Source organism: Balearica regulorum, chromosome 19 (genome assembly GCF_011004875.1).
Source record: "Balearica regulorum gibbericeps isolate bBalReg1 chromosome 19, bBalReg1.pri, whole genome shotgun sequence".
Classification (NCBI taxonomy): domain Eukaryota; kingdom Metazoa; phylum Chordata; class Aves; order Gruiformes; family Gruidae; genus Balearica; species Balearica regulorum.
In genome coordinates, this window is record NC_046202.1 from 2,270,241 (window position 1) to 2,295,239 (window position 24,999).

At 51.3% G+C, this 24,999-nt stretch overlaps 1 protein-coding gene across 9 annotated transcripts in view; it reads left to right on the forward strand.

Annotated features, from left to right (window-relative positions):
• The window catches only part of ACACA (acetyl-CoA carboxylase alpha), a 146,114-nt gene extending 124,915 nt beyond the window's left edge, over positions 1 to 21,199 (forward strand). For all 9 annotated transcript variants that reach the window (XM_075771715.1, XM_075771716.1, XM_075771720.1 and 6 more), the window contains 6 exons: positions 1,232 to 1,409; positions 3,197 to 3,309; positions 13,488 to 13,642; positions 13,938 to 14,108; positions 17,202 to 17,338; positions 18,739 to 21,199. In XM_075771715.1, coding sequence (XP_075627830.1) covers positions 1,232 to 1,409; positions 3,197 to 3,309; positions 13,488 to 13,642; positions 13,938 to 14,108; positions 17,202 to 17,338; positions 18,739 to 18,865 — 881 coding nt within the window. In that variant the 3' untranslated portion in view covers positions 18,866 to 21,199. The remainder of the gene's footprint in view (positions 1 to 1,231; positions 1,410 to 3,196; positions 3,310 to 13,487; positions 13,643 to 13,937; positions 14,109 to 17,201; positions 17,339 to 18,738) is intronic.
• The last annotated feature ends 3,800 nt before the right edge of the window (positions 21,200 to 24,999 follow it).

Below are 24,999 nucleotides of genomic sequence, written 5' to 3' on the forward strand. Positions count from 1 at the left end.
CAGAAAAAATTAGGCAAACTGGGAGGCGCTAAGCAAAGAACAAAAATGATGAAGGGGATTGAAAATAGCGTCCTGGGAGACATGAGAAATGAACACCTTATAGCGTGTCTAAGGAAGAAAAGAAAAAAAAAAACCCCACTGAAAAGCTTACTGCTATTTATAACATGCCCAAAGGAGTGGAGAGATTATGTGGGGTGATGCAAGGAGGAGTAATATGAAAGTAAAGGGGAAGGAGGGGAAATTCGGCTGAATACTGAGGAAAATTTCATCTGTTTGGCAGTGGAAATGCCCCTAAAGAAGCAGTAGATGTATTGTTTGGGATTTCTAAATGAAAGCTTTAAAAAGCACTGGGAAAGAAACGTAGGATACAGTCCTGTGTGAACAAAGAGATGGACTAGATGATCCTAATAAGTATTTTTCATTTCTTGTATATTTGATTTGATAGTTCTATATATAATTATATGTAACAAAATATATATGTTCGAGGGTGCTTGTTTCCATTACAAACTATATCCATTATAAACTGTATCATCTCATATAAATTCTTCTGCCTTCCTTTTTTCTCTTTTATTTAAATCACCTTTGGGGCCGATACTTTCAATGTACTGTCTTTACACAGTGGAGTTGTTCTTAGTAATTTTGAGCAAAATGCCTTAAACGAATTTTAAGGCAAGAAGAGAAGAATGGTGTTTCGCATCCTTCCCCACACGCTAGTTTTTATAAAGATATGTAAAACGCCTGCTGCCGTTAGGTGCCCCACGCACATTACAGGAATTATAATACAGTTCCACGGCAGTAAGTCTGAAATCGGGCAGCTGCGCTCGTATTAAGTACAGAAATACCTGGCCTGGCTGCCCCAAGTGCTGCAGTGCTCCTTGGCGTGGCTGGGAAGAAGGGATGGATGACGTCCAGGACGCGTGGCATGGGGCTGGCTGGTGGGAGCTGAGGACTCTGCGGTTCGTGTTTTGTGAACAGATGTGGTTACGCTGGAAGTAACCAGACCAGATCTCCAGAGCGGAGGTCTGGCGGCTGGGAGCAGGACCCGTGTGGGAACATCTCCTTTCTCAGTCCGTCTTGCCCAGGTCCAGGTAACGCCAGCGGTATGTAGCGTGGTACCAGGAGGTGGATAGAAGAGCTGAATAATTGTACTGTTTTCTGCACTTTGACCAAGCATGGCAGGGCTGAAGCACCGACACGCTGTGACTTCAACCGCTGTGTCCTTTTTCTGCAGACATGTACGACCAAGTGCTCAAGTTTGGTGCCTACATCGTGGACGGCCTGAGAGAGTATCGTCAACCCGTACTCATTTACATCCCGCCGCAAGCGGAGCTGCGAGGAGGATCCTGGGCCGTGATTGATCCGACCATTAATCCTCGTCACATGGAGATGTACGCAGACCGAGAGAGCAGGTATGGCAGCTTCCTCCCTAACCACCTGCTTTGAGGCTTAGTGACCTGGCTGAGTGAGGAGCTCTCAGTTAAGAGTGTGGGGGCTGACCGCTGCCCGGGCGTAAGCCGTGTCTCGGGGGAGTTTGCTGTGGAGTGGTCACAGCTGGGGCACTCAGAGACTTCCACGGGGGTAAGTTCTGCAGCTGCTCTGAGCCAGCCTCTGTGAAGGGTCACTACCAACAGTCACGAAGCACAGGGAGATGTTGGTGCTTAGGAATTTTTTTTTTTTTTACCGTTCTGATATTTCGACCTCCTTTGAAACAAGTGCCTGCATATACTATTTTGCAAATTAAATAAGTGTAAATAAGTGTGTACTTTAGAGTCCCCGAGTGTTGTACTAGCTATCATACGGGCATTTGGGTGGTTGCACGTTTTTAATGAAATACAGCTTGGGTAAGTGAAGTTATAGTTACTGGTGGCTGAGGATATAAAACTACAGGAAAACTCTTGGAAGCAAGTTTTTAAAAATATTTTAAAGAATCTCTGAAATATAGAGATACTGAATTATTTGGAGAAAAAAGCCAGCCCTACCTGGGCTATCTGTAGCAGATAGAAGGGAGGTGTATTTACAGGACAGCATGAATATTGTGCTGTCGGGGCATCCTCACAACTCCTGCCATCTCAGCAGGGCAAAATTCCTGGGCAGCTGCTCTGAGGGGAGGAAGAAAACCCGTATGTGGGGGGGAGTTGAGAAGCTGCCCTTCCCAGGTGCCCGTTTCCCTTGCCCTTCCCAGCTGAATTTTGCTCCTGATGGGATGCTTGCCTGCCTCTGTTCTAAAGAAGTGAGACCGAGAGACCTGTAGCCTGTTGCCCCCTGGTATTTCCTGCGTCTTGAGCAAAACCTTCGCCTCTTGGAAGTCAGAATTTTTTGCTGCTGTTCTCCTGCTTAGAAACGTGGAGCCTGTTTGCTTCACCATCAGACACAGTGTGAGCCAGGTTTCTACAAACTCCTTCCCCCACCAAGTGTTTTTTGGGGTGCAGATGGGAACAACAGCCCTCTACTCTCTTCCCTGTTTCTGCCCCGTACCTTTCTAGGATGCCGGCAGCGTGAGCTTGCCCCTTGGAAATCTCAGGCCAGCTCCCCACCTTGCAAGACATCAGGAAGGACAGTGTGCGGATTGCAGAGCTGTAGTTGGGCTCTAGAGCTCTCGAGCTCCAGTAGCCAAGACAAAGACTATTTTGCAAAATACGTCATCCTGTCCCTAAGTACCGTTACGCATTTGTAATAATTCTCATGGCTGTTGCTGTGCCATAACCCGCAGCGCTGACCTTCCTCCTCGTCGTTACTCCCGCCCTCACAGTTAAAGACTGAAATGATTTTATTTACCAAGCCCAAGTTTCAAATCATGTGCTCCTCTGTCTTTGACCTGGGAAGCGGGGAGGATCTCTGATGAAAATGGCTGGTTAATTGGTTTGTTTCGTAAAGCTTTCCTAGCTTTTGAAAGAGCTTTCAGGTCACAGCTTAAAAGAGACTGCCGAAGAGCACTGCTTGTGCCAGGCTGTACGATGTACTGTTGGATAGGCATGTTGCTGTGAAGCCTGGTGTGCATTTGTGGCATTGGATAAATAGTAGCTAAGATTCTTTCTTTCTTGTTCTCTCTTTCTCTTTGTTTTGTCTCCCTCCCCCCCTTCTCTTCTCTTCTTTTTTTACATACTTTCTAGATAACATTGAACCATTCCATTTTGTGTTTCCCCTTGTCTGATGACCTGAAAGTGCCTTTCTTTTCTCTTTTCCCGTCACTGATCAGAGGAGGAATCCTGGAACCAGAGGGGACGGTAGAAATCAAATTCCGCAGGAAGGATCTGGTGAAGACGATGAGGCGAGTGGACCCCATCTACATCCACCTGGCAGAGCAGCTAGGTACGTCTGCGCGGGGGCTGGCGGGCAGTGGTCCGTACAGCTGGTGGCTAATGAATGTGTTTATAGACCTTAAAAAGGGGCACTGAGACACTTTATCAAATTCATGAGAAGTTTTATTTATTGTCATCTAACTTGGGAAGAAAACCAGATGAGAAAAGCTGCATGTATGTATATCCGTGTGCATTTAGCATACCTAGGGTGTGTGTAGTATAGCGTCATCTTGAACTGAGTTCTTCTTAGTTATTTTTTTTAATTGAACGGGTCTTACAACAGACATGTACTACAGACGCTTGAGTCTCGTTTCCATCTCAGCAATTGCTCAGCTCACTAAAAGCCCATGGGCCAAACCCTCCGCTGGTGTCGTTTGGCGTAACTAAGAATTTGGTCAAAGACATTTTGGGCTGCTGGACTATGACTGTGTGTCTGAGGTGGTTTTGAGTAATGATATCTGTCTGCACTTCGGCTTCAAGAAAATAAAACACATTCCTGACCTCCTCAGTAAAACGCGGGCTGACGTGCAGTGCTCCGCGGCTGGCACGTCACTGCGTCCGTTGTGTTATTACTGTGCCTTTCGCTCCAAATGATCCCAGCGCCTGGTATCCACCCAGCAACCCAAAATACAGAGAGTTCAGCAAAATGCACTTAATATCAGATACGTACTCTCTCAGGGGAATAGACTCTTTAAATAGTTCTTTACTAGCTCTTACTCTAAGAGTATAATCTTACAGAGCCTCTTTTTACCTCCAAAATTGACTACGTTTCAGCAGTGGAAGAAGCATGCTATGTGGGATGGTTTGAATTTATAAAGCCTTTTGAGGTCCTTCAGGAGGAAAAGTGTTCTGCAAATGACTGATAAATCGTGGCTATTGCTGCAGTTACATTTTATTATTTGGCTTTTTTTAATTTATGGCAGTGCAACAATTTATATACAAAACAACCATTCAGATGTGCCTTGGGAAGAGAATAATAATTGTAGAGGGTGCGGAGAGTGTTAAGAATCAGACTGCTTGCTGAAAACCAGGTTCTTACTGATGTCTTTGATAGCATCAAAGACATTTTCTCTCTTTTTTTTTTTTTTTTTTAATGATAGTGTTTTGACACTGTGTTTTCCCTCACTGTGCCGATTGCTTTCTGGGCAAGAAGCAGGTTAGCAGGTGTTTGAGTTTTGCAGACCTGCACAAGGCACCAGTTTCATCCGAGTTCAGATCTTGCTCGTGTACGTTACGTGTTACACAGTGCAGACGCGGATACCCAGACGGATGGATGTGTGGTTCTGTCTGGAATGTGTGCATCTGTTGGAATTAAAACCCAGTTTTAGTGTTTGGGGTTGCAGCAAGGAGATTCTTTTCACAAAACCTGACTTTTGACCTATGTGAGACTTCATAGTGTCCCTTTAGGAGCAGATGGATGGCGTGACCACACCACATCATGGACACCGAGCACAGGGTCCCGACAAATGCTCTCCTAAGGTATTTCGGACTTCACAGTTTAAAGGCCACAGTCGAGTTCCGTACGCAGTCAGGGCTCACAGCTACACCTCCTGCGGGTGTTTCCAGCTCGGCGTCCGGTGCAGGAGAGCCGCCTCTCCGGTGCGCGAGTCTCCAGGGCAAGGAGAAATCAGATGCGTGCTTAGAGAAGGCAATACGCTGAGCAGTCAGCTCAGGTCCGTGCAGACAAATGGCACTACGGCGGGAGCACTGTTTCTGAGAGCGTTTCCCTTCGCCCCACCATAAAAAGCGCTGGCTCTGCCGACGGACAGAGCAACCTGCTGCCTCTGCAAAGAGCTGGGGTCTTCTGCGCGGCGACTGCCGGACGGATCCTTTCCCAGGAGCAGAGTCACAGGCTGCGGACAAAGAGGGCTGCTGGAGAGTGTAAATCCTGAAGCGGTGGAGGAAGGGGGGAGCAAAGCAACGTGCTGATTCACTGCCGGGTGGCCCCTCCGCCGGGTCCGTCACCCGGGGTGGGTGCGGGACGCCTGCAGAGCATCCTTGAACCACACTGGTGCGACCGCCACCAGCATCCCCGGGAAAAAAATTACAGGGAGAGAGAGAGGAAACAGTTTTCTGCCAACAGTCTCAAAAATCCAACAGCGTTATGTGAGGAGGCAGGAGCCTGTTCAGGGTTTTTTTTTTTCCCCCTCTTCCTCTACAGGGTAATTACTCCCAGCAAACTCTATACACTTTAATTAAAATTACTGCAACACAAGAGCAAGTCAGTTACAACTGTACATACAGAGAGCTCTAAAAGCTTCAGTCACTGATAAGCATCTCACTTAGATGGCTCGTAATTGCTCCCAACATCGGGCGATCATTGCTGTTGTTTTGCCACTAATTCCGCACCATAGCAGGAAAGCCAAGATTGCAGGACAGAGTGAATTGCATAATTTTTTTTTTGCTGGTTTTCTTTCTGGCCAATTTAAAATTTGTCAAAGTCGGTCTTCTTCTGGATCACTGCCCTTTGATATTTCGCGCACTCCATTTGCCACAAACAAGCCGCAGGGCCGCAGTTCATGCTGACTCCAGCAGAAGCAGAGAAAGCTCCATTTATCTTACACTGCCTGCTGAATTCTTACTCATTAGCTGGGGGTTCACTGCCTCTCTTTAACCCCTGAATGGCTGTCATCCCTCCCTGGAGCTGCTGAGCAGCGGGGAAAGGGAGATGCTCTCCAGCGTGTGCCTGTTGCAGAGGGGTGGGGAACCAGGGTGACTGCGGTCTCCTTCCAGGCGTCGAGACACTGGGGATGGACTTGCAATCGGGGAGCGTGAGAGCGGAGAAGGCTGGCAGATATTGAATAATTTGACATAAATCTGTTCATTATCAATTCTCCAGCACTATTGCTGAAATGTTTATTAGCCCCGTGTTTTATTAAAATGTCACTCAGAGTTGCGCTATTACAAACCAGCAAACAGTACGGAGCAAAGGGCAAGGAGAGGGAGGATAGCCCTTATCCTGCCACACGTTTCCACACTGAGTAGGTGTGCAAGGAGAACGGTGATTGCCTGGAAATGTAGGAACGATTCAGACTGCAAGCCTCAAGCTGTAGTTAAGAATAAGGAGATTCAATTTTATTTTATTTATTTATTACAATTAGAGTAAAACATGTAGGAGTGGAATAAAAATTAGCTTTGTCATGCAGATTGTGGGCAGCTGTCAGATGCACAGTGTGTGGTATGCAAAAATTTGGTGGAATATGAATGAGAGGAATGGCAAAATGGCTCCAGATAGAGCAAGATTGGGTGTTACATTTCCACATTTCTCCTATCAGGTATTTATCTCCTAGTAAGAGGGACACAGCTGTTCGTCACCTGATGTATGTTGTAATAGTGTGAATATCCTCTTCAGCTGATCCTATGAAATAGTTGCCCGTGTGCAGCTTTAATTTTATTTGAAATTACATGCCCATTTTGCATTTGTCTGTATCCGTTGTGCAAGGTGCGGGAGCGGGGAGCATACAGCAGCGCTTTGGGAGGTGGGAGACAGTGGTTGTTTCCTGCACAAACACTGATGCTGTGGACAACCTTTGACTTTTCCACAGGTAATATTACCAGTCAGTCTGTGCTGCCGGCTGCGGACTTGCTCCGCGCTTTATTTGGCTAAAGAGCGTGCAAAACTTTTCTTACGTTTCCACATAATGAGTGAACGCTCAAGCATTGAACCTGTAACTCCGCTTCAGCATGGCGGTTCCTCTCTGCAGGTAAATGTGCCGGGGTGCGGTACCAGGAGTGAACTCGCAGGTCCCACCTGGGGACAGTTCAGACGCAGCCGTGTTTCTTGAGTGGCTGAAAAATTCTGTCCTGCGGGTGACCTGTCTCGTTCCAGGCTTTAGCTCGGGAAGTTAGATTGCAGCTCAAAAGTCTAGTAATTCTTTTTTTTGGGGGGGTGTTGTTTGTTCTGTATTGTAATTAATCAAAATACTCGTGGCTTTCTTGAGCAACAACTAAGAACAATGCTGCCGTTGCGATTCCGTCTCTCGTGAAGTCTTGGACAAATGCAGTCAGTGCGGTTGTAACTTTGTCTTTTTAGGCGATGCTGATTTCCCGTAACTGCTTCTATGCACAAGTGCTGCCTTGTTTAAATTGTTGCTAATTCACAATCCACAATCTTGAGTCTAGAAGAGCAAGCGCTGCTTTCTGTCAGCTCCTTCGTGACAGTTGGCATCTTGAATATCCTCCCAGGAGGGTTGTAGCTATTTCCCCCAAAACAGGAATTTTTTGGAATCCCGTACCTGCCACACTCAGCCCGTTTGCTCTGATGCCAACGTGAGCCCTTAGGAGCTGCCAGTTGGAAAGGACTAGGGTGGAACGTCACACGGCGCGGTTGTACAAGGATATTTCAGCCCCTGTCATGAGCATGTGTGACCTTCACTGCTATTTCATATTGCACCTTTATAACATAAATCCTACTGAATATTTAGTGAAGCAATTACAAGCAGTCTCATTTAAAGAAACAAGTGACAATCCAAAAATGCCTGTCTCTCCAGGGACGTGAGTGGCTCTGCGTGACCTTCCTTCTCCCCTCTGGAGCGGCTCCCTCCAGCCAGGCTGGGAGATGTGTTGCCTGGGCAGGGTTGGCGTTCCCGCTGTCTTTGCCGGATTTTTGTCTGGCAAGAGCTTTGTTAAAGGCAGAGGAAGTGAAGGTGAGATTCAGGTAGGAAGATTATTGTTGCAGGTGTGGAAATGAGGTGGGACAGTCATAGCCAGGGTTAAAATTGACATTTAATTATGTCATTGGTGCAGAGTAACTGCTGTACTTCTCCAGATTTCATTTCCTAAGGACCCTCCCAGCACATGCTGCAGTGGGATTTAACTGCTTTGCTGAAAAGAATGGCCTCAGGCAGATGCCAAGATAAATTGAACTTAATGCGGGGGTTTTTTGGTGTTACCTGAGAGAAGGGGGAAAAAAAAATCCCCAAATTTGCCTGTAGTAATTGTAACATTGAAATAATCAGTCATTATTAGTGCTCCTTTGTAGTCTGGTGAGATAGCTACTCTTCATCTTGTAAAAGTCATTTTTGAATATCATAGGTGTGGGGTAATTTCCCAAACATGTATGTGAGCAACCGAGGTCTGGATGGAGGCACCAAAGGCAGGGTGGCCTCTGGTCTCCGTGGTGGTGGGTGGCGGGCACGTCCTCGGCTTGTCGTTCGGAGGAGGAGGAGGCTTGCTGCTGCAGCCGAGGGGGACTCTGCGTCTTGGGTGTGCGCTCTGCACGCTCACGGCTCCGCACGCTCACGCTCGCCAACCGCTCGTGCCGCTGGCTGGGCGCGACGGGCTGGAGCCTGGGTTGAAGCCGTCTGCTTTGCCCAACTCTCAGCGTGCGGCGTCTGAGAAAAGCGTGGAGGCCATCTCCACAAATTGGCAGGGTCGGAGGCCCCGATGCTGGGCTTTGCCCAGGTCTTTGAGTGCATGTTTGAGGGAGAGGCGAGAAAACGGACAAGTGCGTGCTTGGCCACGCCGAGGCTGTGTGCTGAGGGTGAGGGAGAAAATCCCACATTTTAACAGCTTAGAAACCATAAACCATCAAATTGATTCAGAAGCTGCCTGGCTTTCTGCAATCAGAGGGAACCTACAATAACATTTCTTGAAGTCATTTTGTCTAACCTGTTAAACTGGTCATATTTAAAAAAAGCACTTTGCTACTAAATGTTATGGGAAGCCGTGATTCATGGTCCTGCTGAGCCATTTCCGTCTGGCAGGAACTTTATTAAAGGCAGCCCGCGCCCTGCCACCGCAGCAGGCTGCAGTCACTGCAGGACACTGCGCTGCCGACAGCTCCCTCTGCCAGGCACATACATCGGAGGGATGCTCGGAGACGCCGCTTACTTCGGAGGAGGTGTTTTGTTTAATGGGACACAAATCAAAATAGTTTAGATGTAGCTCTCCCCGCCACGATGCTTTCCCTTAACTTTTGGAGAGGAATATAAATTGATATTCAGTATCAGAGCGCTTTACAGGAGAGGTCTCTGCGTGGATTTATTGCGGCAGCTTTTCCATTTGTCTGCACGGCGAGGGCGACTCCTCTGAAGCCTTCCTCCCCGATCGCGGGCTGTAAAGCACGCCTGCATGTCCCTGCCGTGGCAGCCGGGAAACGCTTCTCTGCGGGGTGGTTAAAGGGCTTGTTTTGGCAACCGTGGTACTTGGCATTTATTGTTCTGTGCCACCGGGGTGCTGAGAGCCCAGACCTGAGGGTTGGGGGGCTGCTACGGGCTGTAGGACGCGGAAGAAAGAGTTTGTAACCCCGAAAGCCAGGCTGCAGCTGCTGGATGGGGAGGCTGGTGTCACCCCACAGGGACGGCAGAGATGGGCACAGGCTGGGGGGGACGATGGGGGAGAGAGGCAGGCACCAGCTTCCGGCAGGAAGTATTTGGGAACGTTTTAGGTTAAATACTTCTTATGCGTGGTTTTGAAGTGGGTTCTGTTGGTGTAACCGGGTGTGTTTGTGCGGAGGGTTTTAGCAAGGACAAATCCCTCGCCTGCTCGTGAAGAATATCTGTAGGGTGAAGGGCATTTTGGCAAGTCCCCCTCCCCAGCGAGGGCCCTGGACGCTGCTCTTTCACCTCAGAAAAGAGTCTCTAATCTTTTTGGTACCCTGATGTTAGTGCTTACCCAGGGTATTTTTTCAACTTGCTTACGGCAGTTTTGCTATTGATCGGTAAAAGCCACCGCAGAATGAAGAGGGCCCGGTGCATTTACCGCTCTGGGAAGGCGTTAAAGGTGTTGGGAGCCGGATTGAGACGTTCCCTGGCCCCTTCCGATCACGCCAACGGCTGTGGCCGTACCAGCACTATATATAGACACAAGCGTACTTGGAGACTGCAGAGCAAACTGCAATCCAAGATAAATGTGACGTTTTGTGGCGCTCAGGGTGCCGCCTTAGAAAGTGTCCTGCGCTGCCTGCCAGCTTAGGAAGGTCACGCGTGTTCCTTCTTCCTTTACATCCTCGTCTTGTCTTACCTGCGTGCCCCACCTGCACGCCGACCCCGCTGCGCTTTGTGTTTGCATTGTAATGCGGCCGTTTCAGAGCGCTGCTTCTTTTGTTTCTCTATTGATTAGTAGCCGATCCATACCTAGAGGTCTATAATGTTCCTATGATTTAAACTTTAACAGTTTCATTAACTGTCAAGTACCTTTAGAGCACAGGAATCCCATATTTTAACTCCCCTCTCCTTGCCAGTATAAGATTTGTGGAAGGAGACTTCTTTTTCCAAGAAATAAATAAATAATGCCCCAGCTTTCTGAAAAACCCTGAGGCCTCAAGATCTGACTAGGAAAGAAAGAAAACCATTCCAAGATATTTAATTGTACAGGGGGCTTACAGGATTGATCGAGAGCTTAGCTTTTTACAATAGTCCAGTGAATAAGAAATGCTCCTGACAAACGATCGATGATGGGATAATCACTCTTTATCCCCCCTCCTCATTGTTACCTTCTTTCTTCCAGGAGAACAGGGTTCAGAAGTCAAAAATCTTTATAGACGCTGCTTTTAAATTAAGCAGAAAATAGACATTGACATATTTGTTAATCTCACCTAAATCATTACTGGGCCTGGCTGGTTTGACTGTACACCGTGAGTGTGGCAGATAGACCAGAATACATCAGCGTTACTGGCTTAAGCGCACGCGTTGCCGTTTAAAAAAGGGAGGTGTGTAGGAGCCTGTGAATTTAACATGGATAAATATATATAATTTTTTATTCTGAAGGTTCTAAGAGTAGCTTCTCTTCATTAAAACCTTCTTACAAGCATTTGAAAGGTTAGGTAACATTTGTATTGGTAGGCACATAAAAACATTCCTTCCCTAGAAAGAATCGTATGGCTGGCCTGTGGCTCGGAAGTGTGCGCGTGTGTTCAAACCTGTTCTGACTGGGAAGAGGAGCTCTAGAAGGAAACGAAAACGTAGGTGGTGCAAAGGAGAAGAGGACAGGACCTGCAGGCAGCGGGCTCGAGGGTGGGTCTGAGCCAAAGCCCCGCCGGCACGGTGCTGTGCACGAGCTGCCGCGGTGCTGCACCCTCCGGGGAGAGCCACGGGGGTGCTGGGCTCTGGACCGTCGTGTCAGCCACGGGTGCTCAGGGCAGGAGTAGAAGCATCGTGCAAATGCAGTGTGGTGCTTTCCCCGGGATGCTCCCTCAGCTTCCAGCAGTCCTGGGGTGTAGAGGCTTCCTGAGAACTGACTTGTATCTGCATCTTCGTGCTTAGAAGCCTGCAGTGGACTTCCCTTGCGTGAATTTGATCATTTCCTGTGAGCCCATTTGTACGTTTGGTACTCGGGACCTCCTGTGGCAGTGAGTCTCACCGTTTGATTTTGCACCGTGTGAAAGTGTTCCCTGTTGTTGGGGTTTTTGTAAAGCTTCTGCCCACTAATTTCATCTGGTTTTGTTGGGAGGGACTGAGATTGCCCTGGCTTCCTGCTGCGATTCCAGAGCCCGCTGTCTTCAGGCTGGACGGTCGCTGTGGAGCTGTGGGGACCCCCATTGCTCCGCTGTCCTCCTGCCTCTCCCCAGCGATTGCCTTCCACGCCACGCAGGCTGGAAGCATGGCGCTTTAACAGTAGGTGGTGATGTAACGGTAGGTGTTGGGTTTAATCCCATTGACATTCCTTCACAAACAAGGAAGATTAACACCTAAAAAAGTTCGGTGGTGTTGATGCACCACAAAATGCAGTCTGGTGCTCCGGCTACAAGATAACAAGGAAGGGAGCGTTGTCCTCCGGCTGGATCACGACAACCAGCTGATGTTCCAGGTTCTCCCGTTGACTTCTTGTGCTATGGGGTAGGACACCTCTTTGGTTTAGATCTCCGCTCCCCTCTGTACACTGAAGACGCAGTCATGCGCCCGTGTCTCCCAGGCGCGTGGGCGGTTATATTAACGTTTGAATGGAAGGTGCCGTAGCACAGTCGAACGTTACAACGCACCAGTGCTGGGAGCAAGACTCCTCCGTGACCTGGCTTCAGATTGCCAGCGACCTCGGCTTTCAACGGGGAGGTGGGATGGGAGGCAGCTGTCTCTGAGGCCGTGAACTTGCAACCAGAGCTTCTGGTGTGGATGGGAGGTTAAAAAATGGTGCAATTCAGCAGAATATCCAGTACCGTATAATTTGGCTTAGATTGCAATCTTTGCTTAAATTGAACTAAGATTGGCTCTAAATACTCTGCCTCTGCACAAGGACCTTGCGCGTGCGTTGGTGAGGCAGTGTAGGAGAAGCATTGACCTACTTCTGGGCTAACTTTGACCTGGTGTAAATTACTGCAGGTTCAGTGGAGATTGCACTTACGGTTACGCTCCCTGTGGCCTGTTACAGGGAGAAGAGGGGATTTACATTCTTGGTTTGATAAAGGGGCAGCTGAGGGAAGCAGCACCTTGTTCTGCTGCGGGAAGCGGCAGGAGCCGCGACGTGCCTCCACAGCACAACGTGTTTCCCCTCGCCTGGCTTAGTCTGGGTCAGGCAATTCCGAAATTAATCAGAGACTGTTTAATGCGTGGTTTTTGTTTTAATCAAAGTTAATTTTATCTGAGCTGAATGCTTTAAAATAAATTAAAAATTAGGAACTCCACAGGACATTATCTTCCTGACACAGTTTTGTTCTTGTCCATCACGGTAGTCCGTGATTGAGACGTGTGTGTGCCGATCACTGGTGAACTGAATGTGAGCGGCTTTGGCATCTCGAGCGTAACTTGTGCGTTCGCCGTAACGAGGCGGTGGCTCCAACAGCTACTGGCAGGACCCAGCCTGCAGGAAAACTTGAAATTGTGCAGGTGGTTTTACATTGTCCATGTTTCTTGCTAAATGAACTGCGTGTTGGGACATTACTCTTTTTTAGTAGTAAATCCAGTAAAAGTCACTTAATTGATGGCTCAGCTCATTGCTGTTTAAATGGAATAGAGTTTCCGTGGCGAAAACTCCTTCGAAGCTCTCACCTGAACATCGGTGGCAGGAAATCTGGGCTGGAACACTCAACGGTTGACTCAAGGCTCTGCTTGGCGTTGCTGGGAGCTGATGGGCTGGTGTTTGTCCTGGCCAAGCCCAGGCTGGGTTTCACCTGTATGCAGGAGCAGAACAACTCTCCCTTCTCCCTCTGGACTGCCCAGACCTGCTGGCCTTCCCTCCGCACAGCAGTCCTTAGTACACCCCTCTGCTTTTCCCTGCCGAAGGTCTCTGACGTGTGGCTGTGCCTGGTTGCAGGTACCCCCGAGCTGAGTCCTGCTGACCGAAAAGAGCTGGAGACCAAGCTCAAGGAGCGGGAGGAATTCCTGATTCCCATTTACCACCAGGTAGCCATGCAGTTCGCTGACTTGCACGACACGCCCGGCCGGATGCAGGAGAAGGGTGCCATAACTGTGAGTATCCTGGCGCTCTCCTTGGGGACACCGTTGGAGGGTTTGACACGTGGGAAATAACAATCTCCAGTGGGGCAAGCTCTGCTGGAGGCAGAAAAGGAGAAAGGAGCAGATTTCAAGGTCTTCAAAGCTCGTGGGAGTCTTTGTATTTCTCTTGTGCAAGCGGTATAACTAAGTATGTCATGAGTGCAAACTTTTTTTTTTTTTTTTTGCCGTAGGGAATAAGGCATCTATATTTCTCTTCATAAATGTTGTCCCTCACTCATTTCTCCTTCTCCACTTACGTCTTGGGCAGGACATTCTAGACTGGAAAACTTCCCGTACCTTCTTCTACTGGAGATTAAGGCGTCTTCTTCTAGAAGATGTGGTCAAAAAGAAGATCCACGATGCCAATCCTGAGCTGACTGATGGGCAGATCCAGGCTATGCTGAGACGCTGGTTTGTGGAAGTTGAAGGGACCGTGAAGGTAAATGAAAAAGCAGTTTCTTTCCTGGGCTTGAGTTCAGTGAAGTTCTCCCAGGTGGAGCTTGATCTCTGGTTTTTAATTGTAATGTCCACATTTTAGGTGATGAAAGAGATCTTCTGGGTAATGTTCCAGGTCATCTGTTGTGTTACGGGGACACTTTTTATAGCAGCCAGAAAAGCAAAACAGGTTTTTTTTTCCCAAGCGCGTAGCACCATTGACGTGAAAATCTTAGCATCTTACCAATGCGACCAGCTCCCTCAGCAGAGCGAGGAAGAAGGCTGCGCAGAGGGGCTGCTGTCTGGCAGAAAATCCCAACAGAAATCCCAGGAGTCACAACACATGCTCTACATACCAGCCCCGAATATCTCCATCTCCCTGTTTCTGTGCACAGCGTGCCAAAAATAGCACCGCGGAGCCGCTCGCGGTTGCAGCGGCTGCTGCGGAGGAGCTGTCCTAGCTGTGCAGACCGGTCCCTGCGTACCCTTGGGATCCTCTGTGGTGTGAAAGCAGGATTTCTATTTTATTTTTAGTTATTCTTTCTTACGGAGTAATATCCTGAGTCCTGCTCTGTCCCACCGACACGGGTGTGGGGGATTCACCGCCTTTACCCAGATGCCCACCCAGCCCATCTCACCCCCCCGTCCCGCTGCTTGCGGAGCAGGCTGTGGCCATACCGTCCCCCGTTCCCGGGCCACGCACTGAGCGACGGCGGGGACGGGTCGCAGGTGCCTGGCAGTCTGTCGCCGTTCCACGTCTCAGCCCGGGGGGAGCCCCTGCCCTTCTTCCGCTGGGAATCCCGCGCCCCCCGGGTTGCCCGGTGCTGTAACGCCGCAGGGAGCTGCAGATCCACCTGCCAGGGCGTGGGGTGGCGGGTCGCCTCGGCACCGTGCGCAGTCCTCAGCTGATAGCTGTGCTGAGGATCTCTTTTTTTTTTAATTTTTTTTTTTTTTATTTGTGCACCAACTGAAGAGCCATCTCTGGAGCTGCGCTTAGGTTGTTTTTGTCACAGTCCTCCAATCTGAGTTTGGTTTGATTTTATTTTATTTATTTATATTTTATTTGATTTATAATTTATTTTAATTTATTTTATTTTATATTATTTTATTTTATTTTATTTTTAAAGTCACAAACACTCCAGGGTTCCAGAAAAGGGGGGGAGGTGTTCTCTGGAGGGCAGCAGGCTTTCCAAGGTAGTGTCTGAGCGTCTTTAAAAGCGGGCATCTCGTTAGCTAATACATTACACCAATCAAGGAGAGTTATCTTAAGCCACAATTAATCTGCTCCCTGGCATATGTTGATAGGAAAGCATCATGCTGTTTCTTAATTAAAAGCAAACGGATTAAAAATGATTAATAAGAGTATTAAATATTCTCCTAAACTAAAAGCTTTGGGATTCTTGGGTAAATCTAGCTTTACGCAGGTCTGCAACCGTAAGGCAGCTTCTTGGGGTGGATTTTTTTTTTTTTTCTCCTTCCCTGAAATCTTCCGAAGTGCCCTACTTTGTATGCGGGGAGCATTTCTGTCATGTCTAGGGCCAGAAGCAAGGAGCAAAACCTAACGAGTTTAAAATAGTAAGAAGAAAAAACAATGAAATAAGCAAAATCTCGAGGTTGAAATGACATCACTGGTTTAAGACAATCATACATAATGTAAAAAAAAAAAAAAAAAAAAAATCCCTGTTTCTTATTCAAGCGTGTCAGGCAGGACCGATGCTGGGGGCTGGAGTAGGGTCTGTGCTCTGGGCTTCCTCGCGGCAGCGCCGGCTCGCACCCATGGGTGCAGCAACACCTTCGCCAACGCGGGGAAGGAGCGCTGCCTGTGGGCATCCCGGGGAAGAGGGAGAAACAGTTCCTTGGACTTTGGAAAGTGGTAATTAAATATACGAACGCAGGGCGAGCAGCGAGGAGGCTGATTAGTGCGAGGTGCCGCCTTTGCGCTCCCCTGTTCCCCGGGGGAAGCTCAGCTCCTCGGAGGGATGCCGGGGGCTGTGGAGGCGCGGGCACCGCTCGGCCGGGAGAGCAGGAGAGGCTGCCCCGAGGAACCCGCCGCGAAGCAGAGTATTCTGCTGGCTTCACTGCTGCTGCTCCAAGGGTTACCGGGGCCCCCACGGCGAGGCTTCACCTTCGGGTGCCGACATCCGTCGGGTGCTTCTGCCTCCCGCTCCCCGGCCAGCCCCTGCAATCGCCCCGCTCCCGGTCAGGGCGCAGAGGCGGCCGCGAGGATCGAGGGTGCCTGGGTGCAGCGGTGGTTGGTCTGCTGGGGTCTGCGCCCGCGCCGGGAGGGTGCCCGCTCGGCCCCACGGTGCGTTACTGCACCGAGCTCATTGTCATTCTGACTTTGACTTCGTTAGTGATAACAGAGAAGGATAGTGCACCTTTAAATGACGAGCTTTGTGTTTAATTACCCAAATAAAATGACATAAATATGAATGAGTGCTAATGGCGGTACTTGCTTTTCCGGAAACCATTAACAAAACGATTCTTAAATGATTTGTAAAGAAAATGAGAGGAGAAGAGAGGAGCGAGAAGGCTATTAGGCGTCTAACACACTCCTGAATTATTATGTAGTCAACTACCTAGCAAATATCAGGTGAAATGATCTTGCAAAAGAAAAAAAGGGATTCGTAGCCAAGGCCGTTGGGGCGTGTGGACGCCCCGACCTCCTCCGCTGTGCACACACCTGCTGAAGGGGCTGCCTGGCTTCCGGGCTGGATCGGGGATCCCACGCTTGTTGGTGACGGGGACTCCCGTGACAGCTTAGCACGGGGAGGAGCTCCGGGTCAGCCGCTCACCTCTGGGGCAGCCCTGTTTCACCCCAAGCTGGGCGTCTGACCCCAGAAGGAAGGTGGGATTTTAGCTGGGACAGCTTCTGGCAGCACTGCCGCCTCCGTGTTCCCTTTAGGAGATGCAAAAGAATTCTATCGGTGACTTTTGGGAATTTAGTTGTGTTTCTAAAAGCCGCGCACGCTGGGAAACCCACAGAGGGCTGCAGCCGAATGTTTTACCCACGGCTGCCAATAGTTGCGAGTTAAATTTCGGGAAGGGTGCGTGGGGAGCACCGGGACACCGGGTGACGCTTGCGGTGTGTTCGCAGGCGTACCTATGGGACAGTAACAAGGACCTGGTGGAGTGGCTGGAAAAACAGCTAACGGAGGAGGAAGGCGTTCGCTCGGTTGTGGATGAAAACATCAAATACATCTCGAGGGACTACATCCTCAAACAGATACGGAGGTAAGCCAGCTACGCGCGCTCTGCCCCTGCAGAACAGGGATTTTAAAAAATTCAGCCTCTGATCTTGGCCGGTCCGCTTCCCCAGCCGAGGAAAGCGCATCAGTCAGTTCCGCGTTCGCTGGCCTTTTTGTATGGCAAACACGTCAAGGGTATGTGGAAACGCAAATACGGGGGCAAATGTGGAGCTACGGTGAAACAGAGGGATCTGTACAAGGTCTGCATGCCCTGTTCCTCCTGCCCGGGCCGTAGTGCTGCTGTACCTGCAGGTGCCTTGAGCAAAAATCACCCGCCAGCAGATCAGAGCTCTGCCAGCAGCATCCGAACCTCCCGGCCGTGCCCGCCCTTCACTGAACCGGGAGCCGTGAAGAGCCAGGGCACAGAAATTTCACCGCTGGTGTCGCTTCCCTCCGTTTGAGACAGAAAAGGGAAAAATGTTCTTTTGTAGGAGGTCACTTATTTTAGAGGGCCGCGTGAAGCAAGGAGAGAAAGCAAATCTCCGGGCTGTGCTACTGCTGTCAAAGCGCTGTGTTCACCACCCATGGCCAGAATATCCTCACGCCTGCCTTCCCTTTATTTTTTCTGGCCCCAAATTTCCCAGGCAAGCTACCTAGTTTTTTGTCTGTGCTCACCGTCCTAAAATGCCCAGTTCCCCTCAATGGCTGTTCAGAACTACACCAAATAACCCCCCCTCCCAAATACTAACACGTTGGTAGAGTATCTGTTCCTCCCGCTTGTAAGAGTTACTGTGCGCATTTGCACAGACGTTCATCCAGCGGAGCCAGTTAAGCCTCTGAACCCAGCGCTCTGCTAGACTTGACCAGATCCAGTTTTGATAATTTTTCTGTCTTAGACTGGCGGTCTCTTAAAGCAGCTTTGCTTCCGAGACAGCGGAGCTGGGGGAGGGCACCGAAGCGCGGGGTGAAGCCCCTCTGGTTTCCACGTCCCGCGTCTGACTCGGCAGTGTCCCTTCCTGGCGTTGCCACCGGTTTCTCCGTCCGTGCTGCTGCGGACGGGGCTCTGCGTCGTCTGGGAGGGGAAGACGCGGGTGCTCTCGGCAGCCTCTGTGGGTGCTGCTGGCGGGATCGGGGCACGCTCCGGAGCTCCTGGCCTCCCCGTGTCTGCCCCGGGGCCACGTGGTCCGGCCTCTCGGGATTCCAGCCCTCCGTGCGTGTCTGAGCAGGTCTGCCACCGGCAAATTAAGTGCCATGAAGGACCTCCAAGCGAGCACAGCTCTTGCGCTGCTCGCTGTCAGCTGTCGGTAGTGCCTGCTGCCTCGTCCGGTCTCCCTTGCAGACCCCGTATTTCAGTTCCCCCCCCTCCCCAGACCTGACGGGGAGCTGTCGGACGCGCTCCGGTGCGAGTGCCGGGGCTGCCGTCACTTAACTCTCGCCTCTTTCCAGCCTGGTCCAGGCCAATCCGGAGGTTGCCATGGATTCGATAGTGCACATGACCCAGCATATATCACCCACCCAGCGAGCCGAGATCGTGCGGATCCTCTCCACAATGGACTCGCCTTCTTCAACGTAAGAGCATCGATTTCCCACACTCCCCCCTGCCCAGTACAGTGGAGGAAAAAAAAAAAAAAAAAAGCTCAGAATTGCCCTTTGTCTGCTCGACTGCGACCACTGTACCGAGACGGGGAGGCTCAGGGAAACGCTGGAAGAGTGACATTTTTATTTTTTCAAATCAGACTGACCAGAGGAAATGTGTTCTTTGGCCAGAGACACGAGGAAAACATATAACACAAGCGCCTGCGGAATTGAGTTACAGCTGTCTAACTGTACCTTATTTATTTAACAAAGCGTGACTGGACCAATGCATCAGTTCGCTGTTCGGCTGCCACCCGAAAGCGCTACAGCCAGGCAATGAAGGGTGCTCCGGTACCGTGAGGCCTTGGCATAGCAAAGCAGGGGCTCGTCTAAATTACGCCCCCGTGCCCCTGCCTGCTTCTCTTCACGCCCCGCCTGGCAGCGGCAGCTCTGTGCTGACAAGTGCCAATGTCCCCCCCCCTGCGAGAGCGTCGCTGCGGCCGAGGACGGGTGGGCTCTGTCCCCCAGGAGCGGGTGGGAGCCCAGGATCCTCCCGCCTGGCGTCCCGTGGGCGAGCGGAGCCCACCACCGATCAGCCCCCCTGTCTCGGCCAGCCAGCGGTGTTTCTGTTTCAAACGTCTGTCTTGTTACTTAGTAGTAGAGGAAAACCGGCGTCGTTTGTCCCCGTCCCCCAGGCAGGCTGCGGGGAAGGCTCCGGGGGTTCCCGGGACCGGGAGGGTGGCGGGGCAGGATTTTGGAGGCTGAATCCCCACTCGCTTTGCCTTTGTGCCCAGTTCCTTTAGAACAGGTGAGTAGACCGTGAGAAAGGCCCTTCTGGGAGGAGGTAAAAGAGGAGACCAAACCGCAGCTGTTGAGCCATTTCTGCTCTGCCTTCCCTGCTTATTTTGGGGGATAAGGGATGCGGCAGCCCCACTGCTGCACATACATCATGTAAGTGCTAATCCCTTTCGGGTGAGTAGGTAACTGAAGCAGAAAGATACAGCCTGCCAGGGTGAGGGAGGGGAAAGGACGGAGTCAAATACCCCAGAAAGGTGGTTTTGGTAATCCCCTTCCTCAGCCCCGGCTGGCTTTTTCACCCGTTCGGGCGCTCACGCTTTGCAGCCGGTCAGGAATCCTTGTCTCCAGCGGATGCTCGGCAGGTACGTGCAGCCGGCGCTGAGCCGGGCTGCCCGGGTCGGAGCTGTGGCAGCAGCGTCGATCACCGCCGGCTGACCCCAGCCCAGGTCCGTGGCTTATTCCTACCCTTTTTATTTTTGTGGGTCTCCTGACCGTAATAAAAGATCAGAGAAGCTGGAACTCTGGAGGGAAGTGCAGTCGACCCCAAATACCCAGATACTGTTACGGAACTTGGTCTAAGTAGTGCTGGAGAGCTTACACCAATGATTGTCTTAAAAGTATTTCAGATTTTACAGTTCCCCTTTTAGTATAGTGTGAATCAGAAGGGATGTTTTTATGAGAGAATTAATTAACGATGATGCCAGTGCCTCACACCTGTACTGTTCCTTCTGGAGTGCAGTGCAGCCCTTCTGTGCGTGTAAAATCGAGGTGCGGCACCGGGGTCACCGCTCTCCTCCCCGGGGGGGACGAGCAGCTTCGGTGCAGCCCTGCTGCTCATCTGAAGGACTAGCTTTTTTCTTAATAGGTAAGAACCCTAATTTCATGTAAAAGACTTTTTTTTTCCCCCCCACTAGAGCCCCCTGAACAACCCCCAAAGATGCTTTTACTTACGCCAATGCTGGCTGCAGCAGGACAGACAGAATGTCTCAGCCAGGCAGGACCGCTCGGGGGGCATCACGGTGCGGGCGACTCGTTGGGCTCCTCCGCCGTCACCAGGATTTCCTACCGGTGGTGTCACAAGTCAGTCCCTTGTCCGGGCCATCTGCGGGTGTTGCGGGAAGCGTCCCGGTGCCCACTGCTCCCTTCCTTCTGCCTGGGGAGGGGGGAGCTGTCGCTGCCAACGTCTCTTACCTGCTGGGCAAGAGCAGCCCCCTCTGGTTCAGTGTTACGGGCACGGGGTCAGCCCCGCGTCATTTGGGGGTAAAGCAGCCCCATAAACCATCGGTGACATCGGAGCCGGTCTGAAGTCCGAGCCCGGGGAGCCCTGCGGAGCTCTGGGCCTGCAGCAGCACCGTGGCAGCGTCACCGGCCGCCGTCCCGGCCGTTCTCCCCCCGCCCCGGTGCCGCAGGCGTGCAGGTCGGTTGCCCGGTGGGACAGGGGCGGCGGGGAAACCACCCTCAGTACGTACGGTTCTCGCTGGTGCTGAAGTATTTCACTTACCTCAATTTCTTTTAATAAAAAGAATGAATTACATCTCTGCTGCCAGGAGTGGAAATCTCTGTGTCCCCCCGTTGTCCCGAGCTCCCCTGAGGAGCCTGGCTTTTCCTTAAGGCAAGAACAAGGAGTTTTATGCGGCACCTCTGGAAGGAGGTCTGGTGGCTGCTGGCGCAGGAGGATGGAGCTGGAGTACGTTGTGGTCTGGCTGTGCCCCTCGCCGGAGTTGATGGGCTCTGCACCATCCTGTGCCTCTCGGGGGGCTGTTGCCGCTCTTGTTCCCCTGCCCCGGGACATCCCGTCCTGACACCTCAGCCGGGCAGAGGTTTGTACTCCTACGAACCAGGCCACGAGGATTTGATTTACCTTTCTCCAGCTTCATCACGTCCCCAGCGGCGGGAGGAGCCGGCCGGCCGGTGCTGAGCTGTGCTGAGCCGCGGGGGTGCTGGTGGAAGGACCAGCTCCAGCCCAGCGAGCCATTGGCAGGGCTTGTTCCTCCTCCGTGGGTTTATTTTAACATTCTAGTGACCGAAACGAGCAGAAAGGAAAAACCCAGCCCCGGCCATTGCCTGAGGGCGGTGGGGAGCGGCCCTGACCCCTCTCCCCGAGCGGCTGGTCCGCAGGAGCCGCAGCAAAGGAAGGGCTGGAGCGTTGGTTGAGGGGTGTCCCCTGCCCACCGGGACACGCACCCTGCCACGCATTCCCCACATCAAAGGTGAGTATCAGTGACACGTTACATTGGCCCACGTTAGCAAACGCGACACTAGCAGTCATCTTTCACTCATTTCTCAAACCAGAATCCTGATAGTTAAAAACATAAATCACCTTAACAAACATAATATAACGGGGGGGGGGGGGGGGGACCGACACGACGGACCCTACTGAACTCCAGAAATGCATTTAAAACTCTTTAGCCTAAAATATCTACATATTAAAATGCCAAGAAAAGCAGTACCAAAGCTGTAAGCTCTCAAAAGCCCAAGATCAAAGTGCCATCATCTTTTAATGTAAACCTTTTGTTGCATCAACAGTCTTAAGAGGGATGAGAGACATCAAAATAAAAACTCAGACAAACTGTGGCTTTGTAGCTGTTTTTTGTTTTAGTCTCTTCTCTCAATTTGGGCCATGAAATAGGTCAGCTCCATTACTGATCAGCCTTCCCACAAATATTTAAAACAAATTGAATTGCACACCCAATACCCATCACAATTACGCCAGGCACAATAACTAAATTAGCAATTCAACAAAATAATTGGAAATGCGATTCTCTCTATTCCACAGCCTCCCTCAGGGGTTTCGCCGATCTATGGGGGGAAAACTCTGCTTTACTAATTCTGCAGCTAATTAGAGACACACTTGTAAATGAAGTTGTTTGTCTGAAAGTTGAAATTCTTTGCTATTGTGGGGTGGGGGAGGATTAACACAAACCCTCTGTCCCGTCCCCCCCATCGCACACGTAAATTCCCAGCTACGCCTAGTTGCTGTGCAATGTTTTGCAAAGGTATAATGTCCATTTGTCTAGGCACTAATTAGCAGCTGTATCATGAATTAATAAAGAATTAATATTTTATTTGGGGGGGGATTTATCTCACTTGCTGTTAATTGGCAGCATTAGGAAAACTTGGTGGAAATCACCCTGGATATCTGTGCCCTTATTCAACAGCACTCAGAGCTTCTGCCCACGCCGCAGCCCCGCGATACCGGACGCGATGCGCGTGGGCTGGGGGCTGTGAGGGGCCGGGGCCGTGCGAGGTGCCCACGGCCACAGCGGCGCATGGGGCAGAGCTGCCGAGCCCCGGCTGCGGGACACCGGCGCGTCACCGCTGGAGCCACTCCGGGCAGCGGCTCTGACGAGTTGTTACTCGGAGATTACACGGGCTGCGCTTTCTCCCGCAGCGTATTCAAATCCAGGCGAGGGACGTTTCTGTGCCAGGAATAAAGCGCTGCCCTTACCAGCAAGGTCAGCGGATGAAACGGGGGCCTCGTGAGCTGACGCTGCCGGCCCAGGTTCTCCCCGTGTATCGCACTACCCAGGTGGTGGGGGGGGATGGCAGGGAGAAAAGCCTGCTTAAACACTGATAAGTAAATTCAAAAGCATGCTTAGTAGGGCTTTGACTCTTATCTCTTCAAACAATATGAATGAGAAGTTATATCACATTTAAAGTGGTTCATATTACCCTTTTAACACTACATCCCGCTCGCTCTCAAAAAAAAGAAAAAAAAAAAACCCAAGTGCCCTGGTGCTACAACTTTAAAGGACACAGAAGTCAAACTGGAAGGGGAGGCGCAGCGGCAGCGTGGCCAGGCAGCACCCGGAGCCGCCGCACAGAGAGCGGCCAGACAACTCGCCAGCACGGCAAACCCCGACGTAGGGTCGGGACGTGGCGCGTTCCGTTAAACAGGCTTAATGTTTGCTCTGACAGCGCAAGCAGCGTGAAACCATTCCAGCGACACAAAGTTTGGAAGCAGCTAATTTACTCCCCTTGATGCCTCTCAGAATTGCGGTTATTAAACCATGAGATTTTAATGATGGTCGAAGACCACACAGCTTTTGCTGCTGCTCAGAAAACAAGCACAGGTATGGTTCTGTGCTGGCGGACGCAGGCCTTGACCCTCAGCGGGCGGATTGTGTCCGTACGGGACAGCGGAAGGTGCCGCCACGTCGCGCCGGTTTCTGCGTATTGCTGGGGAGCGCGAATTGGCGGGGGGTGGGCGGAGGGGACAGGCCGTGGCCGATGGTCAGAGCCGGAGGACGGCAGCAGCCGGGGAGGCCGTGGGTGCAGCCCTCTGCACCGGAGCAGCCCACTGGCAGGCATCACGCTCAGCTTAACGACCCGGCTGGCTAACGAACGCAGGATTGCTCACCACACCCTGGCATGGGCCTTACGTCGGCCCTTGCTCGTGGCCGTGGTCCCTCTGTGCCTTTGGGCCCCTCTCCCCACAGCTCCCCGGTGCTTTGCCCGTGGCTCTGGCAGCTGCACGGGAGGGCTGAGTGCCGCTGCCGGGCTCTTTGCTGTACGGAAGGTGATTAGTGGCGCCGGGAACAGAAAGGGCCGCGGCCAGGAGCCAGCAGTGACATTTAGTCCGTTTCCGCCTGGCAAATTTTGACCAGAGAGCTGCGAGCTGGGGGGGGGAAACGGGAGAAATCAATGCACTTCCCCGAGAGCTGCAGCTGCTGCTTCGCTGCAAGTGAGCGTAAAGATTTATTCATCCACGATACGTATGTTTTCCACACAAAGTCAATACTCACCGTGGCACTTATTTTCTAAATCCAAGAAAAATGCTACGTTCTTCCACAGGGCAGGGAGCCCGCCCGCTGCCGCCACCTCTCCCGCATTGATCGGGGCGGCCCGAGGACCAAGGACCGGGGACAAGAAAAGCTCTGATGGAGCCAACGGCTCCCCCAGCAGAGCCCGCCTGAGACTCCGGGCCCGCGGCTGCCCGAAGCACAGGCGAAAATCCAGGTACCCTGCTGAGAGCTGCAGCAGGTTGGAGGAGCTGCGTTTAATGACATCATCACACTTTTTCTTTCCTGCTTTAAGGAAAAAAAAAAAAAAAATCACAGAAGAACCCTGGGGTAGTGCACGGATCCTTGCCCAAAGGAAATATTCTGATTCTGTGACGAGCACCATGCGCGGGGCTGTCCCCAGGGTACTCTGTGCGGGGAGGGGGCGGGTGGCGGGGTGGAATCCAGCCAGAACTGCATCCCTACACAGATGCGCTTTTTTTTTTCCCTGCTTTTAGACCCAGGATTTCACACACACGCCCCTGTCCCAGCCAAGTCTCTGGAGCTGAGCTGGTTCGCTCTTGCTGTGGTGGACTCTGCATCGAAGGTATTG